Source organism: Gadus macrocephalus, chromosome 20 (assembly GCF_031168955.1).
Source record: "Gadus macrocephalus chromosome 20, ASM3116895v1".
Lineage (NCBI taxonomy): Eukaryota > Metazoa > Chordata > Actinopteri > Gadiformes > Gadidae > Gadus > Gadus macrocephalus.
This window is the reverse complement of record NC_082401.1, coordinates 8,105,328-8,132,401: the sequence shown is the minus strand read 5'-3', so window position 1 is coordinate 8,132,401 and position 27,074 is coordinate 8,105,328. Positions and strand designations below refer to the sequence as shown.

Below are 27,074 nucleotides of genomic sequence, written 5' to 3'. Positions count from 1 at the left end.
TGGAATATTTCCTGGTGACACAGCAAGAACCAGGAGCCTGGGTGGTTTTCTGTCCCCTGATTTGTTTAGTGACATTCATTCCTAAGTAAATGCTTTTTTTAACCTCCTGCAGCACCATCCGACCGGTTCCACATTGCCACACCGTCAATTTAACAATCAAAACAAAAACCACAGAGGCATTGTTCAGGCTGAGGGAACGTGGGTAGTTTGTTTTTTTGCGTGTGGGCTGGTTTCGCTATTTCATTCCCCAACGGTTTACGCTTTACCACACTGACCCAGTCTTAGCGAGTGACTGCGTCAAGCGCAGAGTGAGTTCATTAGTCTTTTACAATGCAGCCCCCCAAAGAAAGGCAACACTCGGACGGTTCTTTCTAATGAGTCACTCACAGCCATGGCATTCGCCAGATGGTTTTGTCCGCCACCGATGCCACATTGCGGCGGCTATTAAAGTCAGACAATGGCCCCTTTTTTAGGTCACATCCCAGCAACAGTAAACCTACCCAGGCTCACCAAGGCGTTGTTTTGATACATACGCATTTGTGGGCCTTTTAAACAAAAGCTGACGGCAACAGATGATGTACGCGTCAGGACTTGTTCCCCTGACAACGCTGCCTCGCAGCCTGATTTTGGGGTCATGTGTTTGATGCCAGCGAGTTCATGCCCGAATGGCCGCATGTCCGAGATGGGCAGACATTGATGAAGTTACATTTTGTCTTAACTAAAAAGGTCCACAACTCCTCATCTGGTCAATTGGTATTCCTGGATGCACTGTAGCTACACTAAGAACTAGGGTTTGAGTCAAGGGTAATACTGTGATCTGAACTGTGCCTTGCACACGTTGCATCGATGGGAGCCGCTTTTATGTGTGACCTTTACAATCTTTCTAGGTAATGGAAATCTCACTCAAGAGATGTGAACAGGCTGTGACTCTCGTCCAACTCACTCACATCTCAGTATTTATGCATGTGCACGGACTCTCTGCATGAGTTCAAACATGAGACTCACACCACCGACATCGTGCCAGGATTTCAGAAGCGATGGGAAAGAAATGGATCCAAACTCATTCATTGCCAGAGCCTCATTTTCTCCCATAAAAAACTGCCGTAATTTTGAAATGTGAGCTGATATTTGCAAAATCAGATTTCAACAGAATAAACAAGAGCGGTGCTTTTGAGGAATCTAGGGAGAGAGGGAAGACTGACTCGGCAAACACACGTTGTGTTTCATGACACCATCTCCCCGGGGATGTGATGTCAGAACGGCCGACTGGACTTCGAGGAAAGACAACAGGGCCCCCCGCCTCGCTTCAATGGGACGAACGCCTGTGCGCTCCTAAATCAATACAGAGAGCCGGTCCCATTCAGTTACCGTGATGAAGGCAAACATGGGCTTTTTCCAGGTTTTGGGCGGGAATGTGAGCACTGATGTTTTTCCAGTGGCTGTTCCATCCAGCGCTCGGCCCAGATTACTAACTAGTGGTTCAGGGGGTGAGGGTGGGGATGTCCTCAGGGCAGGGTCACTCTGTTCTCATGATCTGTCTGTTCATCCATCAGTCGGTGCAGCCATCTATTTTCTTTCTGGGTTTTGACCTGTGTGGCGTGCGTCTGTCTGTCTGTCTCCATGTATGTGTCTGCCTTTATATCTGTCATCAAGCTATTTTTCCATTTTTGAGTCTATCTATTTATTGGCCTGTCTATCTATCTATTAGTCTATCTATTATATATCAATGCAAGATGGACTGACTCAATATCAATGGAATTATAGAAGTGTCTAGAGAGTACTAGAGTGTCTTTATATGAGTCTAGCTATCTTTCAACATCTGCAAGTCTGTTAATCCGCCAATCTGTCTGCATGTCTCTTTATCCTCCCATGTCAAGTTCCAATGTGTAAAGTCTGTCTGTCTGTCTGTCTGTCTGTCTGTCTGTCTGTCTGTCTGTCCACATGCCTGTCTGTCTGTGTCTTTTTGTGATGCCCTGGTTCCAGTAACCATGTTTGCTTGCGTTCCCTGAGGGAAGAAGACACTCCTGACCTCCTGTGCGGTGTAACTTTTCTCTGGGATGGTAAGAACACACCTTTCTGGCGGTCTCTGGCCACCAGGCCACGCCCATATTTATTTTCCTTGCCCACAAACTGAAGCCACGCGCACGGAGCCCCACTGCCCTCAGTATGGAACAAACTCGTCACTGGGTTAGAATCCACATGTCAATAATAAAGTGTCTTTGCAACCCGATATCTCATTGTTTGAGTTTTCAGTTTAAAATCCTTTCTGTGCCAGAGCTTTTGCTTTCAGGCCAAATTTTTTGTGGATTCATTGACCTTTTTATGGAAACATTGAACATTAGTTATTGAGAAACTAAAATGGTCGACATTATTATCCCCCCAAAAAAATTCAATCAAGTTTCATTATTCAAGCCTCATTTGGGGATGCTGGAACTGGACACCTGGAAAGCCAAATTTGGTGTATGATTTTCTTTAAGAGCTCATTCTTTGTACTTAATGTTTCACATTATATACAAATATCAACATTATATAAATACTAAATTCTACCATGTGCTTCATCCAAACTCTTCTTACTAGCAACAGCCAACAAGTAATAACAGCCCTGCAACTGTAGCGGGTGAACGTCTCCTCCTCACTACTCCGAGGCCTAGATCTATTCTTCTATTGAATCACGCCACAGCTGTTATCTCCACTCGGCTAATCCTGGGGCATTAAAGAGCGACGAGAGCACCCGTCCCTGTTAATCTGTCTATACCTGCCATAGTAACCACCAGAGAGCCCATTGAACAAACACAACCAAAAATAGACTCAAAAGGAAGGGGAACCTCCATCTTAGATTTCACAACGCATTGTGCCCGGGGCGTCTGAATACAGTGTGGATCATGTTCTGTCTATTTGTAGCAGAGATTGTGACACACAACACAGTGCCTCAACACAAAAGGAGGGCTGGTTGCACTGGAGGCGTCTTTTGCACGACTTTGGACTGGGAAACCCGAGCCAGGGAGCGTCTGAACTGGTTAAAAGGCGTAAATGGAGAGCAGAAACGTGAGAAACGGGGAGTCGTTGAGGCTTGGTTATTTGCTTGCATGAGAGCGCTGACGAGAGCTCATCTCCCCCCCACCGGGGCGTGTTTGCAATGCTACGCCGCAGTGTCACCGCTCGCTTTGTTGTCCCTGAAGGACATGCACAGAGAGCGGGAAATAAAAAAACGTGAAACAAAACCAGAAGACACGGAAGGCGTCTTCAATGGAAAAAATAAAAAGCCAACGCACAACGGGACCGACGGACACGATGTTCACGCCCTCCCTCTTTCCACGCTCGATGACAGCGGAAAGAAAAGAAGAAGAGGAAGACAGGGCAGGCGCCAGGGAACAGCGGATAGCGGGATCTACGGACGCAACGTCTTGCTCGTTCTCGGGCGTCATCGGCGAGCCGCGCTGGCTGCTATCAGATACAGATTGCCATCGGTTCCCGACATGGAGGTTTTTGCCTTTTCACGCCGTCCTATCGCCATGCCAACCGTGTCCGCACGCCGACCGTGTCGACCGTCCTCGATGACTGTCGGGCGGCTGGCTCCCCCATTCGCTCCACCAAATCTGCCTCCTTTCTACAGGCTCAGGGACGCATAACGGGACAATGTTGGCCTTGAACCTGTGGGCTTATCTTCACAGACCCCCACAACCCCCCCACACACACACCCTCGTTCCACTCTCACTACAGACCCGAGAAGATTTTTATCCAGAGCGTGTTTTGGCTTGTGTTCTAGATGTATTTCTACTGGGACAAAGGCATTGGTATACGGCAGGACTGTACCGTACATTCCATACAGTAATAGTGTTAATTTATCTGTTCCGAGTAGTTCAAGATCCATCTTTCCATTCGTTCATCTGTCTGTCCGTCCACTCCCTCTACCCACATCTGTCTGTCCGTCAGCAGCCACCAGTTATTTCATGCATCCATCCACTCACCCCCAACCTGATCTATCCAGCCGTTCTTCTGTCCACCGCCCGGTTCGTCTATCCTTCCAACTATTGGTCCACTCCTTTCCATAATTGTTCATTTTATTCTCTAAGGTCATAGTGGGGCTAGAGTACATCCTGCTTCTCGTCTCTACGGGGGAGTATCCCCTGGAAGTAAGACGATTTTTCCACTAATGAAATTAGGAAAACCTGAATAATCCAAAAGATAATTAGCAGAGAACATCATAAATATGACCTAATATGACAGCTAAGCATAACCAGAACACCACAGCGTTTGGTTGAAGTGTCCTTTTTTTCCCCGGGAGAGGCAACACACACACACACACACACACACACACACACACACACACACACACACACACACACACACACACACACACACACACACACACACACACACACACACACACACACACACACACACACACACACACACTTATTTAGGAATTTCTTAGTGTTTGTCAACCCAAGGGGGAAAACGATCACATGATCAATGAGGTAACCATAGCGATGTCACTGCCATGAAAACTAGGAATAATCAGAATAGCAGCAACATTTAACATCACTGTACCGGACGATTATTTTTTTGGGATATTTTGCCCCAAAACACATGGAGGGTCCAAGGGGCTTGAGATGCCCATAGCAGAACACAGTGGGATATGCGTATGGTTAGCAGGCATGCAATACTGGGATTACCTCATGCTGGCCTTCATACACAAATTCACATAGGCACGCTCGCAAACACAGTCAATGATGCCTCCATGGACCCACATACACACACACACTGAAGTTGTGCAGTTGCTCCAGTTAAAATGTGACATTTGTGAGCCGTCAAAAGAAAAAAAGGAAATGTTAGGCAAATCTTTCGACCTACCATTCAACTGAATGCCCCGGTTACCCCCAAACCTCAAGTTCTACTGCCTCGCCTTGACAAAGTAGATTGTATACCTCCAAGCAATCCACAACCCACAGAATTACAACTAAAGCATGAGACAATACAAATCATAAAGTTAAAAAAAAACCTACACCAACTCGGACAAGGGAAAATACTTGTTCCAGTTGCCTAAAATTCAAAGTAACTGAATCCACAACCCACAAAAATTGCAACTGAGCAAGAGACAATAAGTGCACTTTCACATGCACACATTTTGTTCGTTGCTGGTACGGTTAGGAGGGCACTTGTGAACATAAGTGAGCTCTGGTGTAGGCCAAGGCAACCTGACTTTTACCAGTCCAACCCAATTGGATTAGATTGGTTACCGTTGGAATGAGAACGCAATCTGACCTAAATGCAAGAACTATTTGTCAAAACGAACAGAACATATTTTATATTTATAGGCCTTCTGTCAGGTCGAGGCAAATTTTGCCGGGTGAGTCCAGCTGCGCAGTATTTATTTGAAAGCATTCTTGTACTACCTAATATTAAATAGTTAGATTCCCAAAGCAAAGTACAAAAGGGATTCAAAACATTGATATTATAGAAAAAACTTGGGTGAACTGACAGAAGGCCTAGACATTATAAAAAAGGTATACTCAGAAAAGGGATACAAATAAATCACATGATGTTTATTTTCACTAGATGTCACTCTATGTTTTGCATGCCTTCTGGGCCGAAAAACACTAATAAAGCAGAAGAATAAAGTCCACAAACATAAAAACATATTTAAACTCTAGACTGGTGCCTGCCAGGTAAAGGTAAACAGAACCTGGTCAGTATTCCAGCGATTTACTGCCTAGAAGTGGCAGCTCACAAGACTTAACACCAATGAGAAAGACGGCTTGGTACACGCCCCTCAGCAAGATAAAATTAGGCATTTGGTCCGCTTACATTTGTGCAGTGTGGAAACCCAACCAGACTAATTCATAACAAACCAAAAGTATAAAATGTGATTCAGATTTGGACAAACCAAACAAAAAAGCCTGTCAAAGGTCCCTTTAAATCACAAAGTGAAAAAAATCAATCACCCTGCATCTACCTGAGGACCAGGAAAATAAAAATAAAAGTAATCTGCGGCGTCTTTTTACCCACTATAATTTCTACCTCTTTCATTGTTTGGTTGCAGTCTGCAAGCACTACAGCGGATCTTGAACAAAGAAATATTGTCTACCTCGGCAATCCAGAATTTAAAGTATAACAACCGAGCGAGAGACAATGAAAAACACAAAGTAAAGCAAAAAAAAAAGCAAAAACCTGCGTCCACAAAACTTTTACAGTTTGTGACCGTCTTTTATGGTACAGCTGGCGGGGGGTGGGGGGACAGGGGGGGGGGGGGCAGGGTTCTGGGCTGCTTTTGTTTTCCCTGTGTGAGGCGAGGGAGAAGGCAGAGAGGAGCCTCTATTGCATGTCAGCACTTTTCCTTACGGTGACTCATCAGGTCCTGCCACGGCTTGCCCTGCCTGCTGCAGGAGTGCCTGGGGTGCCTCTGTCCTGTCACGAGAGGCTTACAAAGGAAGAGGCCTCGCTCACCCCACTATGCTCTACCAAGCAGGGAGGCTGCACCGCGCATGGGAGGAGAGAGAAGGGGAGGAGGAGAGAAGCCTACTGCAGTGTTTCCAGGGGGGGGGTGGGATGAAAAATGTACCTCATTAGAAAAAGAAAATCGATGTTGGCCTACTCTTGAAAATGATACATCAATAGCCCTCGGGTGATTACAATGCTCGCGGAGCACATGAATTATGAATCTGTATAACTGCAGCCTGAGTGTGATAATTTGCAGCAGGAAATTGTAAATATACCACATATGCATGGTGTGTATATATCCTACACACATACACATGAGCAGGCACACGCACACACACACATTGACACATGCACGTAACATAAACCCTCAAATAAATGTAGATATACAAATACATTGAACATTATATGAGAGAGCATTGAAGATACCAAAATGTGCTAACAGAGTAACTAACCTTCTTACTAATTAAATACCTCAATTTGTACTTTGAATACTGCCAGGATCTTTAGCTCGGTGATCGACTCCCTGGGTCTGCCCCAGTCCGCACTACCAGATGTTCTACAGGTTGCCGGGCTCTGAAAGGGGCCTATTGTTGGGGGCTCAGGTCTGAGCAAGTGTCCAGGAGGAGGTCAAGGGTTGAGTTAAGCAAAAGGCACCGGGGGTTACACAAGTCCTGACCCTCTAAATGAGTGCAAGGCGATCCCCGTGCAGGGTTCAGCAGGCACATGTTGAAAGCATGCCGAAATGTTGACGGAGACCCTTGAGCAACCCCCTATCCAGCCCCACCATCAACCCCACCACCAATCTAGAAACACTCCACCAATCGCCCCAAACCAGCCGGCCCACTACCCACCCCCAAGCCCATGACCTGTGGCGACGCACATACTCTTGGGATACAAATAACCCCTCACCCCAGCACTCCTTCACCCCGAGGCCTCTGGGTAATTAAGCGAGCCAATCAAGCCGGCCGGGGGCCTTGGCCCTGGCCTAGCCCAGCTGGGGATTGGAGATCTTAAGAAACTTAATTTCAACCAACACTGTTTATTTTTTTAAAGAAGGCATCGTGGTTTGGTTAAATTATAAACAACATTTCAACAAGAATAAGTGGTTTTTTTTGGTCAAACTGTAGTTACAGGCCATATTTCTCTGCCTCATAAAATGAATAGAAAAAACACTCAGCCCCCTTTATTTTCTTTTATCTTGGCCCTCACCTCAGGTCAGCAGTAGGGTGGATAAAGAGATTTATTATACATAAAATATAGGCTTCAATCCCCACGTTTCATTGCTCTAATTTGATTTATATCTACGCGGGTTGCTTGCAGTCGGTGATACAGATCTACGCAACCATTGTTTTTAAAATAAATATAAAATTGTATATTCCAAGTATGATGTTTCATGAATCAGTGGTTCTGGCCGAGGTTAAGGGTTAGCCCAGGGTGAGGGCTCCATGAGGGTTGCTTGACTCCCTCCCTACCTCATAATCTTCCATTAGAGCCATCTCCTTGGCCTACGCCCTATTAAAATTGAGCTGATGTTTGGATTAGCAAACTGGCTCCCCTTGGTCATAATTCATGAGGTGGCTCATTCGAGTGCTCAAACCTTCCATTATCAGATGGATGTTTTGGGGTGGACTAGTGCTTTTCAAACCACTAATTGTTGACTTGCTATGGTAACTTATCACAAGCACTTTGGTGGTAACATCAAGTCGAGTGACAAATCTATTGCATGGGCTTGGAGGGAGGGCAGATGTAATAAAGAGGAGACTGCAGAACTACCTCAAATCATAATGACTATATAATCTCTACACCATAAGTCCTTGCTGACCTGGATGGAGCCAGTTTACTTACTGGTTTGAATGCAGTCCTTCAGCAATAAAATATTGGATGATTACAAATAGTGTGTCTGTTTGTCAGTATGTCAGTCTGTCTGTTTGCATGGAGTTATGTAAGTCTTTCAATGGTAGCAATATTACTTTCAAACTAACTATATAGAAATCTATCGAAATTTCTAAAGTCGTATTTTCATCCTATTTTTTGCTATAAGGACTGCATTTATATAGTTGTTTTCTAAAGAAGGGCCACTGAAAATGATTATTGCCTCCCATTCACCCATTCATACAACGATGGAAGACATGCTATGTAAGGCATCAGCCCGCTTGTCGGGGGCAGTTAGGATAAGGGGTCTTTTTCAGGGACGCCTCGACACAGGAATCAAACCAGCAAACCTCCGGTGGCCAGACCGCCCGCTCGACCTTCTGAGCCACTGCTTACCAAACACACTGCATTGTATTCATGTGCACATACTGTACATTCAAACCAAGTATACTCTTCATCTTCCCAAACTATTTTTTTATGACGCTGGAATGCCAAAACATATTGGATACTCTATTTCAATTTAAGATTAGATATTTTCCTAGAATCAATATCCGTCTATCCCTTGTCTGAATCCCTGTGAAAATACATTCCCTAGATCCAATTACACCTATGGCCAAGACCTTCAGACATACAATAACATACAATAATTTCTGTCTCAATCTTCTAAAGGTGCTACGGACAATAATGTCAAAATCAACTCAAAACTAGTTATTCAATTTCTAGTGTTGCACTGTTTGTGCAACAGTGATTCATGGAAATATGAATGAATGTACTTTTAATGTGGATAATCAATGAAGAATGTAAGCAGAAATTATTGCAGTTCCTTTGGTTTTGGGCCTGAACAACATTGCTGTATTATTTGTTTTTGTGTACTATTCTCTGTGGGGACTTGACGGAAGACTAATATAAATACACCCAAAGCAGCGATTGCAATGTTTCTCAATATGGTTAACATTGTATAATATAATGTTTGGTAATAATGATGATTTAACACGAAACTTGTGTTTGTGTTGCTTCATGTAAATTATCTTGGGCTGTGTATCCGTTTAATGACAAATAGACTGATATGCTCTGTATTCAGGCAGATCTTTGTTGGATTGCACAAGACAACAAACTCTCGAGAAAGCAATGTTGACACGATGTGCCTGGCCGGTTTGGCGCCGAAGCCAGCATACTTTAAACTGTTTTTTAACTGGTGGTTCTCAAGAGTTCACCGAATCATCCTCCTTATTTTCTCAGAATATAACTGTAGTACGTGTAACATTTGTTGTCATGGTTTCCATCCCTTGGGTTTCGGTTAGGGCTAGCTCGCCTCAGTGCTTTTCGTCTGGGATAGGATACTGACATTGACTTTTACAATTATGATTTAGCGTTTCACCGTTGCACAATATATATTTAGTGCGACCAATAAGATCCTGTGAAACAATAATAACAGTAAAAAAACGTGACCCAGTTTTGCAAGGAAAACAAACCACTTCCAGGTACAACGTTCCAGCATTCTGAAGGTTGCTTTATTATATATATACTGTTGCGTTCCAATGCCAGAGGCTTCCTTGAAAGCTGGGTTTGAAAATGAATACCTTAATGTTTTGGTTCAGACCCACCGAATAATTGACTATGTAATTACATACTCTGCAAAAGCCTCTATGTCCATTCAGGCCCATTTGGGATTCTGTGTAGCAATGCAGACACGACCGAAGCCTTGACCAAATCAAAATTCAAACCCACTCTTTAATCAAAAAAACTGGACAACTCACATCCAGAGGCAAACTTTAATGTTTGCAGTTAGCTAAATACCTTCAGACCGACATTTGGGGTGTAATTTGCGATTTTCACTTAAGCCAAATGTTTCTTTTTTTGGTGCTTTGCTTTTTTGAGCCACAGCCAAACGGGGAATCCACCTTAACATTCCCAACATAATGTGGCTCATAGCGACAGCTGGCCACAGCTTTCTGCTAGAACTTCTCTTCAGCGGGCAGCAAAGTCACCATTGTGCTTTACAACAATGTAGTCGTTGTACGAGTTCCTCAGTATATGTTCATGTCATAGTGTGGGTGGTCAGATAGGTGTCAGATAAGCTTTGATTGGAGAATGTGATGACTGGGGGGGTGGAATGACGTCATATGTCATTGCAAACGTTACAGACAACTAGGTTGTCTGAAAGTTGGTGGAGATGGTGAGAGAGGTTGTGGTGGTGGAGATGGGGTAATAGTAGTGGTGTTTTTTGGGTGAGGGGAGTGGAGACCATGCTGGCGCTGGTGATGGTGGTGGTAAAGATGTGGAGAGGTAGTTGGTGGTGTGATGGTGATAATGAGGTTGATGGTGATAGTGATGTTGTCTGGCTTTAGTCATGGTAGTAAGGGGGTGGATGAAATGGTGTTGGTGTTGGTCATGGTGGCTGAGGTAGTGTTAATGACAGTGTGGGTGGTCTAGGAGCTGATTGTTCTGATAGCAGTAATGTAGGTGGTCGTGGTGCTGCTTTGTCAGTTGCTTAAGAATGAGTGTGAAATGAATGAATGAATCGAAGCTTGTCTCTAAAATGACCAACAGATGGCAACAAAATGTAAACCCTAAAATCGAAGGAAAAATCTAACGACGCAAGAAGGCCACAAAACACAACATTGTTTCTGCAATGTGGTTCCAAAAGACTGTCACCCACACCTATTTCTGTATTGCTCTCCAGCACCTCATTTTAGTGGACAGATCCCAGGTCATTAACTTCCTCACCAAATTAAATTAAATAATCAATAAATCTTTTCCAGCTCACTTTCGGTCACTCCTCCACCCTTCTTCTATTCCTTTCTTTTGCACTGTGGCACACATGAGTGCACACACACACACACACACACACACACACACACACACACACACACACACACACACACACACACACACACACACACACACACACACACACACACACACACACACACACACACACACACACACAGGCATACTTAGCTAGGGGGCATGTGATATCCTTGCTAGTCGGGTACAGGGATCTGGTAACCTATACAGCCCTTTCCAGCCAGCCTGAGAGAATCCGTCTTGTTTCAGCCAACGTGGTGTTCATATCCAAAAGGTTGGCCTGGTACCCGTGATATTCGAGTATCAAAGCCCTGACTTTGGCTTTATACTGTACCAAGTTCCTCTACTGTACAATCTCACAACCAATACAGAGCTGTGCGTTTGGAGGGCCTTGTTTGATATTTAATGTAAAAAGGGCAAACTGTCCAAATATAATTTGGTAGGTGTTCTCTTCTGTAAAATTTTATTTTTAGCACCCTGCAATATAAAAGCCATCTATTCCACTAGCCTCCCTAGGTGAGCACAGATCAAATGCACAAGGGAAACTTAATAAGTCCCAAACTATATAGAAAGTGAATAATCAAACTTCATTATTTTATTCCTTATATGTAATATGTTATTTTAGCCGAGTGAATGCTAAATATAAATCAAGGTCTAAATATGGCATCTGGCAAAGCTATTTTTGGCCTATGAACATGTTTGAACCTTACTCTCATGTGAGCAGCAAGCATTATGAATTCATTCATCATGAAATAGTTCTGACCCTTAATGGTGAGTTGACCCATTCCCAGCAACAGAATCTGATTGTGTGTTTTCATTAAGAGCACAGACGAAATGGCTGACTTGATTGTTTGAGACTGTTTGAGCAAAACTAGAACAGCACTCAATTTGAAAGTTCAAACATTTGTCAGCTTGGTTGTTGTAGGAACCTGTTGCTCCAAGACACTGTCAAACATTCAGGTTGGCCTTTGGTATGCAAGCGTTGAATGGAGTGTCAGAAACTACGTAGGAGGTAGAAAATAAAGGGGATTTGTACAGTATATTTGAATGGATTAAGATGAGACTTTCTTGAACGTTAAACAAGGGAAAACCGTCGGGAGGGGTAACTATAAATACTGTACATCACCATGGCTAGCTGCTTGATGCTTAGGGTTTGGCTATGAATCAGTTTCACTCAGATTAACCTTCCCACAGTGCTCCCACGCACATACGTACGTATACACCCTGATGCAAGTCCCTTTCTCACTTGGTTTATCCTTTCACTTTATTAGCCTCTTTTCTACTCCTTTCTTGTGATCCTTCTCCCCTTCCTATCTCTTAGTTTTCTTTTATACTTTGAAAAGGAAGTGTTTTGGAAAGATATTTGGAAACTTCGGGAAACTCAAAAGAGAGTGATTGAGCCAACTGTGTAGTATTTCATATTTAATGACCACTTTATCTCAATCTCTGCTGTTTCCATCACAGAGCTACTCAAACGGGACAATCTTGAAATCTCCCATTTACTGTTGCCCACCACCATAGCAACCACTATTAATAAAGCAAATAAGAAAATGGAGGGGATCGGAGCCTACCTAAACTTGTAATATATAGCTTTTGTACAACACTTTTGAAAACTAACTTACAAAAATCGTATATTCGAGGGAATACGTATCTTATCCTAAAGGTGCGGCATGTCAGATTTAGTGCCTTCAAGTGGTGAGGTTGCAGATTGCAACCAACAGGACAGCCCCCCTGCCCTAAATGCCTCTCCTCTCCGCTCCCCCCTCCTGCTTTGGTACGACAAGTGCCGCATGTGAACAAGGCGGAAAGGGGAGGAGAGGAGTTTGACGCATGAATATTTTTGTTTGAGGGAGATTATTCAAAATAAATTGGCACAGCCCTAGATAGAGATTGACATAAATAAAAACACTTCCTCTCCATAGCCGAATGTCTGTTCAAGACTACAGAAAAATGGGTAATGCAACATGAAGGGCTGGTGATTCCAGCACCGAATGGGAGCCCATGTCATATGCCTCTGTAAAGTTAGTCAACAATACGTCTCACAACATTAAATCATGCAAGAAAGCTCAGTCAACGAGGGAAGTTTGACCTAGCTGTGGATCTGCATCGCAATCTGTACCACTATATTATCTTTTCTATTTTGTTATTGCTATTGCCAATTTAGTTTAGCATCTAAACAGTGTTATTTAGAGATTGGTTGCCAGGGCTGGTTTTAAAATGTATTTGGGTAAAAAAAAACATAAGAAAATCATATGCATTAAAGAAAAAGATATGATATGTACAATTAAAACATATAGAAATAACTAGACCTATGTTATGTATTCTATTAAGTAATATTCTTAAATTATTCAATATACAATGACAAGTGGCTCATACCATTCACCAGGCTAATGCTAACGGTATCGTTATAACAGCATTCATGTTTTTTGAATGATTGTTCTGACCATGGATAACCTTGTCGGCATACAATTGTGGAAAGTACAACACTTTAACTCCCACAAGAAAAGGGATCAGGATATCGCAGAATACAGTTTTAGACCTTTATTTAAATATTAAGAAAGAAATACAAGATCCAAGCTGGTCTGCAGAACCACTGCGTGGTTGATGGCTGGTTTAGGCAGCCTCACCTGGCCAAAGTTCACTGAATGTACTCTGGGGCTGGGTGAGGCTGCGCCAGTGTTCCACATTGAGCCATCAGTGTGCGCAGGTCAAAGTAACCGTCACCACACACACATACTCAAGGATAGATATCCTACATGGCAAATTGGAGCAGGAGCCCTGTAAGAGTTACCTAGTGGGAATTTGCTTGCTACAAACTGCTTTTCCAGCTTAGCGACTCGTTTCCGATTGTCTTGCTCTGTTATTTCTTGAATAAGCTCTAAGCCAGGGTTATCAAATAATGGTCATACATTGCTTCAACATTGACTCTCAACTGTTTTTTTCATTATACTCATTATACTCTTAAATGGTCTTAAAGCACAAGCTACCGCATCCTTTACCCTTGGTGACAGAAACCCTTATGCTACATATGTCACGTTAGATAGATTTTCATCATTAACGGTGGTGAAGACCACTCCCCAACAGACTACAGATCCCAGACTACTTCACAACCTAATCAAACCACATATTTGTTATTGATGCAATTGAGAACCCTTAGCAGACAGAAAATACAAACAATACCTTTTAAGCGGTAATTCCCAACTGTATATTACTTTTTAGAAGAGGATACAGAATCTCAATTGGTGGGTCATATATGACTTATATGGGCCAGATTGTTGCAGCTTTTTTCTTGTTCAATGTTTAACACTTCATGAGGCAAAGTTGATTACTGCAATATTGGTAAATAAAAACAAAATTTGGGTCATCACTTGATGACTAATAAACACATGCGAGTCCCAATGCTTACCCAGTTGAGAAACACCGCTATAAAGCATCTTAACTAACAATTTTGTTTCGGGTTATCTGTCGCACTCTATTTCTGCATGACTCAGTCTAATTCATGAGAGTAAACAAACACCCGGGCCCCTGCCGTCGGCCTCGCAACGATAGACACAACAACACCTATCTGCACGCCTTCAATTATGGAAATGTTTGTGTGTCTTTGAGTGTTTGTGTAATTTTGGCTCTCTTGGTTTGGTTTTTGTGTCCATCTCACGGAAGTTCAGTAATCTTTACTACTTTTATAGATGCTACAAAAAAAAGACTATACACTAAGAGAATGTTGAAGATTAGAGCATATGAACTCAATCTCAGCATTGATACAGTATGCAAGTCACCAACTTGTGTTGGTTAGTTCACAGGTAAGTTATATGGGTCGGCCTCCTGACGAGCTGGCTGTTGACTCTGCCGTCGGTGTGTCAATGTGTGTATTAACTGATGTAAGTCGCTTTGGGTAAAAGCGTCTGCAAAAGGCCCTAATTGTAATTGTATAGTTTGAGGGAGCTTAAGGATAAACAGAGTACCATGAAAGGAATGGTATCAAAACCAATATGGGAAGAAGAGTTGAACTTTAACGTGAAAAAAAATATCAAACCACATTTTAACAGCCAAAAACAATTCTCACAAAAGACACAAAGGAATTGAAACGTAAACATTAGTTTAAGCTCAACAAATGTTTGTTTGCTATTACTGACCTTTTGAGACACAAATGGTGTTTCGGTTTCTTCAACATAATTGGGTAGCGCAACATCAGGATAATTTGCCGTGGTCCACTGAAGCTCACGGATCTGGGACATCGCTCAGGAACCGCTGAACTGTTTCATCAAGCTCAAGCCAAGTTTACCAAAAGCCTAAACCAAGATGAGGACCTTGACCTGTATCAACAAAATATACTAAGGTTATTTAATGAACTATAACAACTTTCTACAATATACATCAATATATGGAGAAAGACAAATTTAAACTAAACAGGAACAATGTATGAGCTATGCTTTAGTTCGATCTTCACGAAATTATGGAATTTCCCAGCTTGACTTGGTAACACAACATGCACTGTTTACACATGGCCTTGAAAGCGTCATAATGTTTTATAACAAACTACCTTTCGAGAAACAAAAGTTAAACAAAGTACAAACGTCAGACAGAAAATTCAAGCCATAAACAGTATAAACAATTAAATATTATGAAACCTAAGTGACATTCAAATAGGATTAATCACTTACAATAATTGAAACAATCCTTTATTGAGCAACACATACAGCCTCACACGACGGAAAGCTAAGCTAATGGCATTAACGTATCAGAGCAGCTAAAAAGTCAAACAGAGCGCTCCTCCACTTCCAATGCGTGCATTTATCCTATTAAAATGTTACCACTTAATAAATGAATCAAATAAAATACGTAATAAAGCGGGATATGTTGGCTGGACTCCCGTGCTGGCTGACAACACGAATGGAAGGCGGTGCTTAATGTAATAATTGAATCTCATTGGATAAGACTGTACGCTGATACCGATGCATCCTTCCGGTAGGGCTCATGGGACCTATGAGATCGAAAAATATGAATGGGTGTCAATGGAGAGAAAATAATTATTTTCTGGTCCCAGTCTTTATATGCCCTGGATTACACATATGTTGTTTGTGGATTTAAATGATCATTTTTCATGCAAAGAAAACTAAAAATGTTCGTGAAGAAGTTTGATAATTTTAGGTTTTATGTGAGGCCGCTTTGTGAACTACAGCTCTTCGCTGCTCTCGACGCATATGATATACGTCACCACACCCGCCCTTGGAACTCGGCACAGAGATGGCGATCTCTCTGCCCCACTTCACCGCTTTTTCCAAGGGGAGGATAAAAGCATCGAAAGAGGTGAAAACCATTATAAATCGGGGCACGTGCAGAGTTTCAGTTATGCCGATGGGAAGATTGTCGGTCTTCTCCACGCCAGTCGCAGGGAGCGTGACGTCACATACGAGCCGTGTAGTCTTTCTCGTTGTGTTTTCTCTACAGCCTTTATCTGAACAATTGCACAATAAACGGTCGAACTCTTTGCATGAAAAATTATCCTTTAAATCCACAAACAACATATGTGTAATCCAGGGCATATAAAGACCGGGACCAGAAAATAATTATTTTCTCTCCATTGACACCCATTCATATTTTTCGATCTCATAGGTCCCATGAGCCCTACCGGAAGGGGCGTGACTTCGCCACTCTATTCGGGTTCCGACTTCTGCGCTTCACTAGTGAGACAGCCTAGTAAGATTGCGTGACAAGTGACCTAAGAAAAATAAAGTATATGGTTTACAATGGGGAATTAAGCAGTTGAAAGAAATGACTTTCAACCAAACAAAATTGAATGACCGTCAAAACCGCAGATAACCAGAGTTAACTGGATGTTTGATTGAAAAACACATGTGTTTATTAAATAGATGAAGATTACCATTACTTTTGTGTTTGTGCCGCAAGGCCGTATGGGATATCCTACGCGGACCAATGAACCATCTGACCAACCTTGACGTTATTTTAAATCTAGGGTAGGCATCCTGGTTAGAATGTTTAATGCCTTCAACTGAAGTGTGACAAATGGGTAATATGCCTCCATAAAATTGCCTTTCCTGTAGTACCTGTTTAGAAAGCATACTTGCAATTGAGACACAGCCTGATAAGTGTTTGCATCATTACAATAATGAGGAGAAAAAATAATAGATGTTTGGAACTGGGTTACAAGACACATGCAAAACGTGACGACTACCCACCCTCAATGCATTAGATTAGGAATTGTGTAAGCCAGACGAGGGCCATGATGACTAGTAATATGATTTATATTCAATATAAGCATATGTAACACAATTCTTTGGAATCAGGTAAAAGTATTGACTAACAGGCTTCACCGTTGGATCAAATTTAGTTTGTTGCAACAGAAACGACAATATCAACCTTGGCAACACATTTTCCATGGACTTCTGCCAAAAGCGATGCAGCCTTCAAAGAAATGTGATGCAGCAGAACTTCACAAACACATACACACACAGACACACAAACACACGCATGCATACACACACGCATACTGTAGCCTACATGCATACACACACATACCCGCACATACTGTAGATACATACACACACACACATATTTAACATATGTGCAAGCACACAAACACACTCACACACACACACACACACACACACACACACACACACACACACACACACACACACACACACACACACACACACTCACACACAGTTACACACACACAAATAAAACAGACATAGTAACAATATACACATGTATGCATACAATATACACATAAAACACACACACGTTGTGTGTGTGTGTTGTAATGCAGAAAAAGTATTGTATTTATGAAAATATTTGATTCGTGTTGAAGCAATCTATGGTTGATGATGATCAATTAGTTTGTCATGAGAACAGGGTTCAGTGTCGGGGGCCAGGAACAGGATCTTGTCAGTGTTAACAGCGCCTTCTACTGGTCAACAATGGTACTGTGGGAGATAAATCACGGCAGTGGAATCGATGTCTTGTGGGGCAGAGGAAAAGGTTAAAATGTATGATCAATGGTGGGAGGGGTGAGGTGAATTATGAAATTAAGGGAAGTTTTGATGGATTAAAAAAATCAACATGATTCTCTTTGAACGTTTTGCAGCCACTATCCGGTTTTGTTTGGGGCCGGCAGACGAATGAAACAGGCCGACAGCATCTGTGTCCAGAAACCTCATCCGTCGTGAAACATTTGGGCACTTGCATACGGGGAGAAAACACACGCTGGAACAATTACGCCCTGATCTGGACTATTGGACTATTGCCGTGGCGTGAACAACCGGGCTTTGAACAACATTCTCCCTCACTCTAGCCTGTCGCTCCCCCCCCCCCCCCCCCCACCCCTCCAGCACACACACACACACACACACACACACACACACACACACACACACACACACACACACACACGCACGCACGCGCGCGCGCACACACACACACACACACACGAACACACGCACACACACACAAGCACAGAGGAGCGCTGTCCACATGGACGTGTGCCTATATATGATTCTGTCCCCATAGAATGGGTTCCAAAAGTCAACAGGTGCAGGCTTTAATCCAAACCCCATTCCATTGAACAGGCATCATCAACGACCAATAATCCAAGTGAAAACCATTGGAAAATATGGTTAGGCCTACACAAGTCAAACAGGACAACATTTTCAAAACGCATCCTTTCTTAATCCCCTTCCACGCCTTGCAGTAAGACCGGCGTGTGTGCATTTATTTGGAGGGACGTGATTTAATGGCGCATAACCAATTCAGAGTCTCCAAGATTTAGGACGAAGAAGCCGAAGAGTGATAAACCGACGTGTGTTAACAATCATCCAGCAGCGATGATATGTGGTGTAACGCCCGATCGATATCCTGATGCACAAGATGACCGTTTTGAATTCCTTCAGCGTGTGTGGGGGGGTCTACGAAACAACGGGATGGGCTTTACCCAGGGACGCAGCGGAGAGAGCTTCTAAAACAATGATTGTCCACAGCAAAAAAAAGCCTGCAGCAACTTTTTGGAAGCGGCACGTTTAATCTGCATGTATCTGGTTTGTTGCCCTCATGCACACATTGGCGTCCGAGCCGACGGCGTGAAGGATCGATCTCTGTGCTGCTTGCTGCAGGAGTGGAGATCGATGTGGCTGCTGAAGAAAAGGGCTGGCCCCCTGCCGAGGCGTGGAACAAGTGCGCCTCCCTTCCCCTCTGTTGCGCGTATTCATAGTTAGGGGCTCGGGCTCGGCTGTTTTTAAAAAGGCAAGGCAGTGCTCGAGTGGATCAGTGCAGCTCAGGAAAGTTCTCGGGTGGAGAGAGTATCGGAATCCGTTTGGGGAAAGAAAAGGTGCTCGGGCAGAAGTTGAGTGTTTATTTTTTGGCGTGTATGTGTTACTGTGAGAGACTCGCGTGTATACCGCTGCAGGAGAAGGCAGATCTTGGGCAGAGAAAAGCGCGCCGCTTGAACTGGTTCTGTGTGTGATAGATGTTGTTGCATGCTGCACTGCAGCCTGTCAGTGTTCACCCCTCTCAGCAGACAAGAGCGCATTCGTTTGGATGAAGACTCTCGGGCTTTAGCTTAAAAAATAATTGGATTATCAGAATCGGACCGCGTTTGTGTGTTCGTTAGAATAAAGCCTATATATATATATATTTATATATAGTATTTTTTCTTTTTATATTTGCGACAAATTTGCACATTTTTCTCCAACCACACCGCAAACATGTTTTTGAGTTTTTGCCTTTTGGTGACATTCGTCCTGGGGCTGTCCGGCTGCTTAGGCTCCTACGTGCCGTGCGAGCCCTGCGACGACAAGGCGATGTCCATGTGCCCCCCGGTGCCGTTGGGGTGCCAGCTGGTCAAGGAGCCCGGCTGTGGCTGCTGCCTCACGTGCGCCCTGTCGGAGGGGCAGGCGTGCGGGGTTTACACCGGGACCTGCACCCAGGGCTTGCGCTGTCTGCCGCGGAGCGGAGAGGAGAAGCCCCTACACGCCCTCCTCCACGGCAGAGGCGTGTGCACCAACGAAAAAGGATACAAACCGTCTCATCCTCCCATAGGTAAGATGCCTTCGCCGCGGCCGTCTGCTCTTCTGCCGCCCCGCCGCACGCACACAGGACGACATGGTGGAGATAACGGGTCAGAGGGCGGGGAGGGTGCATTGGCAGGGGATATGGAGGAATATCGGGCGCTTACACCATGTCGCGTGTGACAGATGGCGAGAGGTGCCGTCTGATTAGCGCGTCCCGGGCGCGATTAAACCGTGCGCCTCCCCGTGACCGAACACCGAAGAAAGAGATTGCACCTTAAGGCTTGCAACAGACACTTCTTACACTTTTACAAAACACTCTTTGAGGTAGACACTTGCGAATAAGTTGGCCGGATTTGAAATGTTTTGGTTGAGTTGGAGTTGGAGGTGCATGATCGTTCGTGCGTAAATACCCGAATTGCAGCATCGCTCCAGTTCTCCCCGTCCCCAGAGCGCAGATAGAAAAGTCTCGACCACTAAGCCTCAACAATATATCGCTACCCTACTGATGCACTGTGGCCCGTTAGCCAATCTTATTGCAGACCGTAGCTCTGTGGTCTATCTGTCTATGTTATACACATTCGTCTCCCTCTCTATCTCCTTAGAGCCTGCCTTCTTCGCTATTTTCCATTTCAACCTCACGAAAGAGAGCGTATTACATGCGCTTGGAGCGTTTGCTTTTTGACTATGTGATCCTTTACCGCGGGTTGGTTGAGCAGCCTAGATTTTAGATATGAGATATTTACAGAGAGGGAGAGGGAGAGAGAGAGAGGGAGAGAGAGAGAGAGAGAGAGAGAGAGAGAGAGAGAGAGAGAGAGAGAGAGAGAGAGAGAGAGAGAGAGAGAGAGAGAGAGAGAGAGAGAGAGAGAGAGAGAGCGCGCGCACCCTGACTTTCAGCCGCATGTCTGTCCTTCCAGAGTTATTTGTTAACTTGTCAACTGGAAAAGTAGGGGGCAGCACCAAAGGTTTCGGCTTCATGCCACATACTATGAAATACCGCCGGGCTCCTTTCGGCTGTTGACGGCCTCTGAGGGCTCCTCGCACCTAGTATGCAGAGCGCATCTCCTTCAGACGCCATGGGATTAATTGAAACAACATTAGACACAAGGTGCTGATGCTGAATCTATTCGTGCCGTTTACATACAAAGTACTCCTTAAGCCAAGCTTTGTTCTTAGGATCGTTGCGCTGAAGAAAAAAAGTGTGTCCATGTCTGTGTGTACGCGCGTGTATTTTTCAGCGTGACCTGTGGGGTGTGTGTATTTACACAGGCCCAGAACTGTTTGTGTCTGGGCCTGTGTCGCTTAGAGTGGTTAAAAGTGATCACGCTTCAGACATGGATCCAAGTGTGTGTGTGTGTGTGTGTGTGTGTGTGTGTGTGTGTGTGTGTGTGTGTGTGTGTGTGTGTGTGTGTGTGTGTGTGTGTGTGTGTGTGTGTGTGTGTGTGTGTGTGTGCATGTGTGTACATGTATGTATCAGAGTGTATACTTGAGTCTATGTATATGTGTGTAAATGCATGTGTGCACTGCATTCGTGTGTGTGTGTGTGTGTGTGTGTGTGTGTGTGTGTGTTTGTGTGTGTGTGTTGGTGTGCATGCATGAGTGCCGTCTCCTCCGTCTGTCCACAGTGGCAATCAGACACTTTTCCTGGCCCCGGGCGGTGCATTTATTGCACGGGCGCTCAGTCGCAACACAGTGATTCAGCAGAATGCCTACGGCGCTGCTCTCTGCTGTTCCATGAACATAGCTGTCGGCCGCGCAGCTCCCTCTGAGGGGAGGGGGGGGGGGGGGGGGGAGGCAGTTGTGGAGGAGGAGTTGGGGGAGGCTGGGGAGGGGGCGGGGTGAGTTGAAGCCATGCTGGGTTCCTGTGGTGTGGGGTTGCAGCCCGTCTGTGCTGTTTCCCTCGCTCAGCCGGTGCTGAGGGAGGGAGGGAGGGAGGGAGGGAGGTAGCTACCGACCGCTATCACTCCCAAGTCGTCTGACCAAGCTAGCTTTGTTATTGTTTTGTGTTAGTTGTAGTAGCATCATAGCTGCTATTGTTATTGAACGGCGGATGGATCGAACCTCTAGCTGGTAAACGGTAGCTACATTGTTGAGACAATTGTCTCCGTGTGTTTCTGTTGTCCTTGGTTCTGTTGATTTATCTTGTCGAGAGTAAGTTAGGGTTTGGGTGGAGGTGGAGGTGGAGGGTGCGGGGAGAGTTCTGGACCTTGTGAGTGATTGGTGGGTAGATGGGAAGTCTTTGCCAAGAGATATGACTTCAAGGCAACTGGCGCCCCTCTGGGCCCTGCTCCGTGAAAGAACCGTATGTTTGAACAGATTGCTATTTGCCAAGAAACAAAAAGATGATTAGGAAAGGGCTCCTAAATCCAGGGAACTTTAATCGTACGCTGGCAGGCGCGCCAGGCCCTTTCATTTCACATGCGGCAGGAAACCTGGCAGCCTTCTTTGTCAAACCTGTTGAAACCCTGCATTGGCTTTGCAGCGGTAGTGTTGCTGTTAGGGTTTCTCTATTTTCTTATTCATGTAAGGCAATTTGTTCTGCTGGCAAACACTTGGAAATGTTTGAGTTCATTCAGTTCAGGTGAAAAGTAAATTATTGTTTGGTTTTTTGTTCATCAGAGCGAAGGATGGCAATGAATCACATACAATGGTGAAATTTGAGCTTCAGCTGTGTAAACCCTTTGCTTTTATTGCAAATAATCGAATGGCTCTTTCTATCTTCCTACTTAAAATGAAGAGCATCCATCATTCTCTGGTCAATGCGTTGAATGCACAAAATATGACTGCAGGACACACCCTGGGCCACAGCTGCTTGTATCGCTTGACACTTTCACAATGAACTTGCACACAACAAAGATATTTTCATTTCAATTCCATCGCTAGCACATTGTAGCTCTGTGTGTGAGAGAAAGCCTAGAGACCAGAGCCAAGCGCGAACCACCAGAGATCCATTTCAGTTGCCATGACGATATGCAAGATCTGTCGTATCGAGATACCATGCAAGGACTTCCAAGAGTCAATCCACCGCCTTCCCAGGCCTCTGTTACCTAAGAACGGCCGGAGAAAACCTGTTTGACTTGATACATGGAAGGAATCAAGCTCGGGATTTTCTTTTCTTTACATCTGCTTCCGAGGTGCCAGTCTTTCAATGGTAGAGGGAAAGATTTCTCTGACACGCTTGTCTGATTTCATCCTATAAAGTTTTACAGCAGTCTTGGTGCGGCATGCCGCTCACAGACACCTGGCTTGCTAACATGAACAGCTGTGAGGTGCATCAGCTTACACAGTAGTCTTTCTCTGTCAAGAGCCTCTGACAACTATGGATGCCCACATGGCGCTCTCTAAAAGGGCATGGAGATTTGGCACAACTCTAACAGGTTTGAAAACCTAGAAAGGCAGAACAGTGGATTACTGTGTAGAGCCTGTGGGGAAAAAGACACAAAGGACACACATACCTTCAGGGTAGATATTGTCACTTTAGCATTGTCCACGGCACACAATCCTTAAATTTAAGATTTATTTTATTGACCTGGTTAGCATACACACTGTGCTCCATTCAGAACATTTGAGATGTAATCCAGTTAATTTACAACATGCTTGCCCTTTCCCTGTTCCCTAGTTGGATTGGCGCATTTTTAGTGCACAACCACTACAATCTGTGGATTGTATTAACTTGGCCTTCAGCCTTCGCTCATGGCATGGCAGTTTTGTCAGAAACTCTGCATGAAACTCTGGCATCCAATGGCGACCCCCTGCCTCACGCCCCTAAATGATGATAGTTCCCCGGCCAACAACTCCTGGCCCCACCTCTGACCTTGGGACAGGTATTCCAAGGTCAAGATAAATGCCACAATAAAAAAAAGTTGATTGAGTGGGCTACTGCAAAACCAAACATAGTGTTAACCCGAAAACAGTGTTTATGTTGGCTTGTCCCTCCATTCCCCCCCCTCCAGGGATCTTTCTTTATAGGTCTCTGGGAGGCTCTCTGCTCACGGAACGTGAGCTCAGGAATCCTAACTTCCAGCCAATATAGCTGCTGGTGCCATGAGAGAGCCAGAACATTGTCACACCCAGCAATTGTGTTGTGGTGCCGTGACCCGAAAACAGGTTGCGCCTGTCCATGTGGCTTATTGAGGAGCCAAGCTCAAGATGTGGGTTGAGACCTCAGAGCGAAATTAGGAGCGCAGCCTAACTTGACCATCTGTACAACACTGATACTGTATGTTTTTTGATGTAACTGGTTTAGTTTTAAACTACAGTTTACCTCTAGAGGCTGTAAAAGAAATATATTCACCTTTTGCACACTTCATTCTCCCCCTTCATCCATTAAAATATAAATTCTAATACTTGGATTGTTCTCGGGGTTATTTATAACATTCAGAGAAACAGGAAGCCATTTGATTGCGATGAACATATGTAAGCACAATACCATGGGGAAAAGTTGTTCCCTGGAAGTCCAGGATGCTGAAAAAATGTGCTTGGCAGAACACAAACTCTTGCATCTAACCTGCGGAAACAGTACAGAACACACTGTGCAACAAGGGTAATGTAGGGTTAAGGCTGCGGGAATTAGTTCTGTTGTGCTGAAACAAACGAAAATCATCTTTACGTCTTGTCAGTAGTTAGGTATGGTGTTGCGGTATTAATATATTTGATTTTGATGGTCAATCGTTTAACAAATTTGGACCAAAAATTAAGTATTCTAAAAAATCGATACTGTAGTAGCATTTTGCATAACTCATCTGCTGGCTTGTCAGCTGCAGTGTTTCTGCTCCAGAAAGCCAGGGGTTATCGGGCCATGGGCAGAAGTGGGTAGAATTTCCCGCAGTAAAGGGCCAGATCTCCCACTGGCCCAGAAATTCGAACCTTACTAGAAGTATTGGGAATAACGTCCATCAATGCTTAAACATGTTGCTGTCATCAACAATGATCTGCCATGGTTACATTGGTTAAAGGTGCACTGATTCATGCATATTGTCAAACATACTAACCGAAGAAGGGAGGATTTGACATTTGGACCTTTAAATGACTAAATCCTAGTGGTGCTAAACGTTTTTACTTCTATTGACCTCTAAATGGCATTTGTCTTTTCATTGAGACGACCAGGCATTTATTTTTTAATTTGACCAAAGATCACGTTAATGATGCATTGAAGGAAAAGAAGGCACAAATGGCCGATAAAGTTGGTCAGTACCTTTACTTTTAGGAATACGATGGCAAGGTTATTTTAGCTAAGGAAAAGCGCTTCTCTCAAATGTTTAATCGGAGCTCATACTCTTGAGAGAATCTCTTGAAGGCGGTTTATAACTTTTTTTATTCTCTGGGCTTTGCATTCACCTCCGTGACGATCCTGGGTAATATTGATGAAGCAATAATTGAGCACAGATGTTAATTTTTAAACAGAGTATCAGGTGCACCTCTTTTGGCTCCTCCACTCCTCTTGTTCTAATGAAATCTTCATTAGTTGAGGAAGAGAGAGAGACCGAAAGAGAGAGAAAGGGTGAGGCAGCAGGTGAAAGACAGAGCAGAGAGAGGAGAGAGAGAGTGAGACAGAGGGGGAGGCAAAGAGAGAGTACAAGAGAGAGAGCAAGAGACAGTGAGATAGAGGGTGAGACAGAGTGGGAGTCATAGAGAGGAAGAGAGAGAGAGAGGGTGAGAGACTCGGAGAGAGAGACACAGAGATAGAGAGAGAGCAATGTTGCGTGGGCTCAGCTGAATGGAGAGGTTGCACGTGACCAGGCAGTGTGGCCGGTGTCCAGAGTCTTGGCTGTGTTTCAGTAGTTAAACACAGACCCTCTAAGCTTGCTTTACAAGCTGGGGACCCAGAGCATGGAAAAATTGTGATTTTTTTTTCTTTCTTTGTGGCTGCAGGGCCCACTTCAGAAAAGATGAATTCAACTGATTTAGTGAGAATGAGAGAGAGAGAGCGCGAGAGAGTGAGTGAGAGCGAGAGCGAGAGAGAGAGAGAGAGAGAGAGAGAGAGAGAGAGAGAGAGAGAGAGAGAGAGAGAGAGAGAGAGAGAGAGAGAGAGAGAGAGAGAGAGAGACTGTTGTCCTTTACAATGGATACACTCTACACTGGGCAACAAGGGCAGAGTGGGGTCTCTTTCAATAGTAGTCCTCAGGTAACGTGCCCCCTAAAAACGTAACATAACATTACTCAAATTACGTTACATATTAATATTCTTCACGCCAAACTGCAAGAGAGACACGCATTCATTGATATTTTCAGTTTGTGTTAAATACCTTCTAGAGCTGATCTATTGAACCTGTGGAATGAATAAGACGGCTAAGAGAAAAATGAATAGACAGTTTTTCTTCACCATGGCAACAAGCATCATGTATGGATGAGCGCTTGAGTGGCGTATTTATTTATAACAGTTTATGGCCTTGCAGTCTGAGCAGGCAGACACGCGGACATATCCAAACACAAACCATGGCGCTGCCAAGTCATGAGTCCCGAGATTAGTTTCAAAGAGGCAGCACTGCAGCTCAGAAGCCAAAGACCCGATTCTGGTAATCACCTCCCACCCCCACCACCACCCACCACTACCCACCACCACCCTACACCCACCTCCCCCACTCTCCCATATGCCCTAGACACCCATGCTGTGTCAGGCTATTTTAATTCCTTGGGAGTAGCTATGTCCTTGTTCAATCCTCCATTGCTTTATTTCCCTCCGTTGTCTTGTCTTTTACCAAAGAGAGAGAGGAGGGCAAATCTGTCTGCTTCAAATAATTCAAATAATAAAAACATAGTTACCCCAGTCCCTGATTCCTCTTATACGACAGAGTTTATTTGCTTTATGTTAATCGGTTATATAATGCCGCCCATCCTAGACAAAAGTTTCTGTCCACATTGACGGCAGGCCTGTCTCTGTCCCAGCCCCCCAACCCCCAGCCCAGGCGCATCTCTGCAGATTTCCTTGTC

At 44.2% G+C, this 27,074-nt stretch overlaps 1 protein-coding gene and 1 long non-coding RNA gene across 3 annotated transcripts in view; one reads left to right on the top strand and one right to left on the bottom strand.

The window, feature by feature from the left end:
• Positions 1–16,067, bottom strand: part of LOC132449117 (uncharacterized) — a 37,415-nt gene extending 21,348 nt beyond the window's left edge. For both annotated transcript variants that reach the window (XR_009523515.1, XR_009523516.1), the window contains exons 1-2: positions 15,783–16,067; positions 15,255–15,434 (exon numbers count right to left, since the gene is read on the bottom strand). This is a non-coding gene — a long non-coding RNA (uncharacterized LOC132449117). The remainder of the gene's footprint in view (positions 1–15,254; positions 15,435–15,782) is intronic.
• Positions 16,068–19,300: 3,233 nt separating this feature from the next.
• The window catches only part of LOC132449115 (insulin-like growth factor-binding protein 5), a 13,781-nt gene continuing 6,007 nt past the window's right edge, over positions 19,301–27,074 (top strand). Inside the window, exon 1 of the mRNA XM_060040741.1 lies at positions 19,301–20,175. Within this exon, the coding sequence (XP_059896724.1) occupies positions 19,842–20,175 (334 nt within the window). The 5' untranslated portion in view covers positions 19,301–19,841. The remainder of the gene's footprint in view (positions 20,176–27,074) is intronic.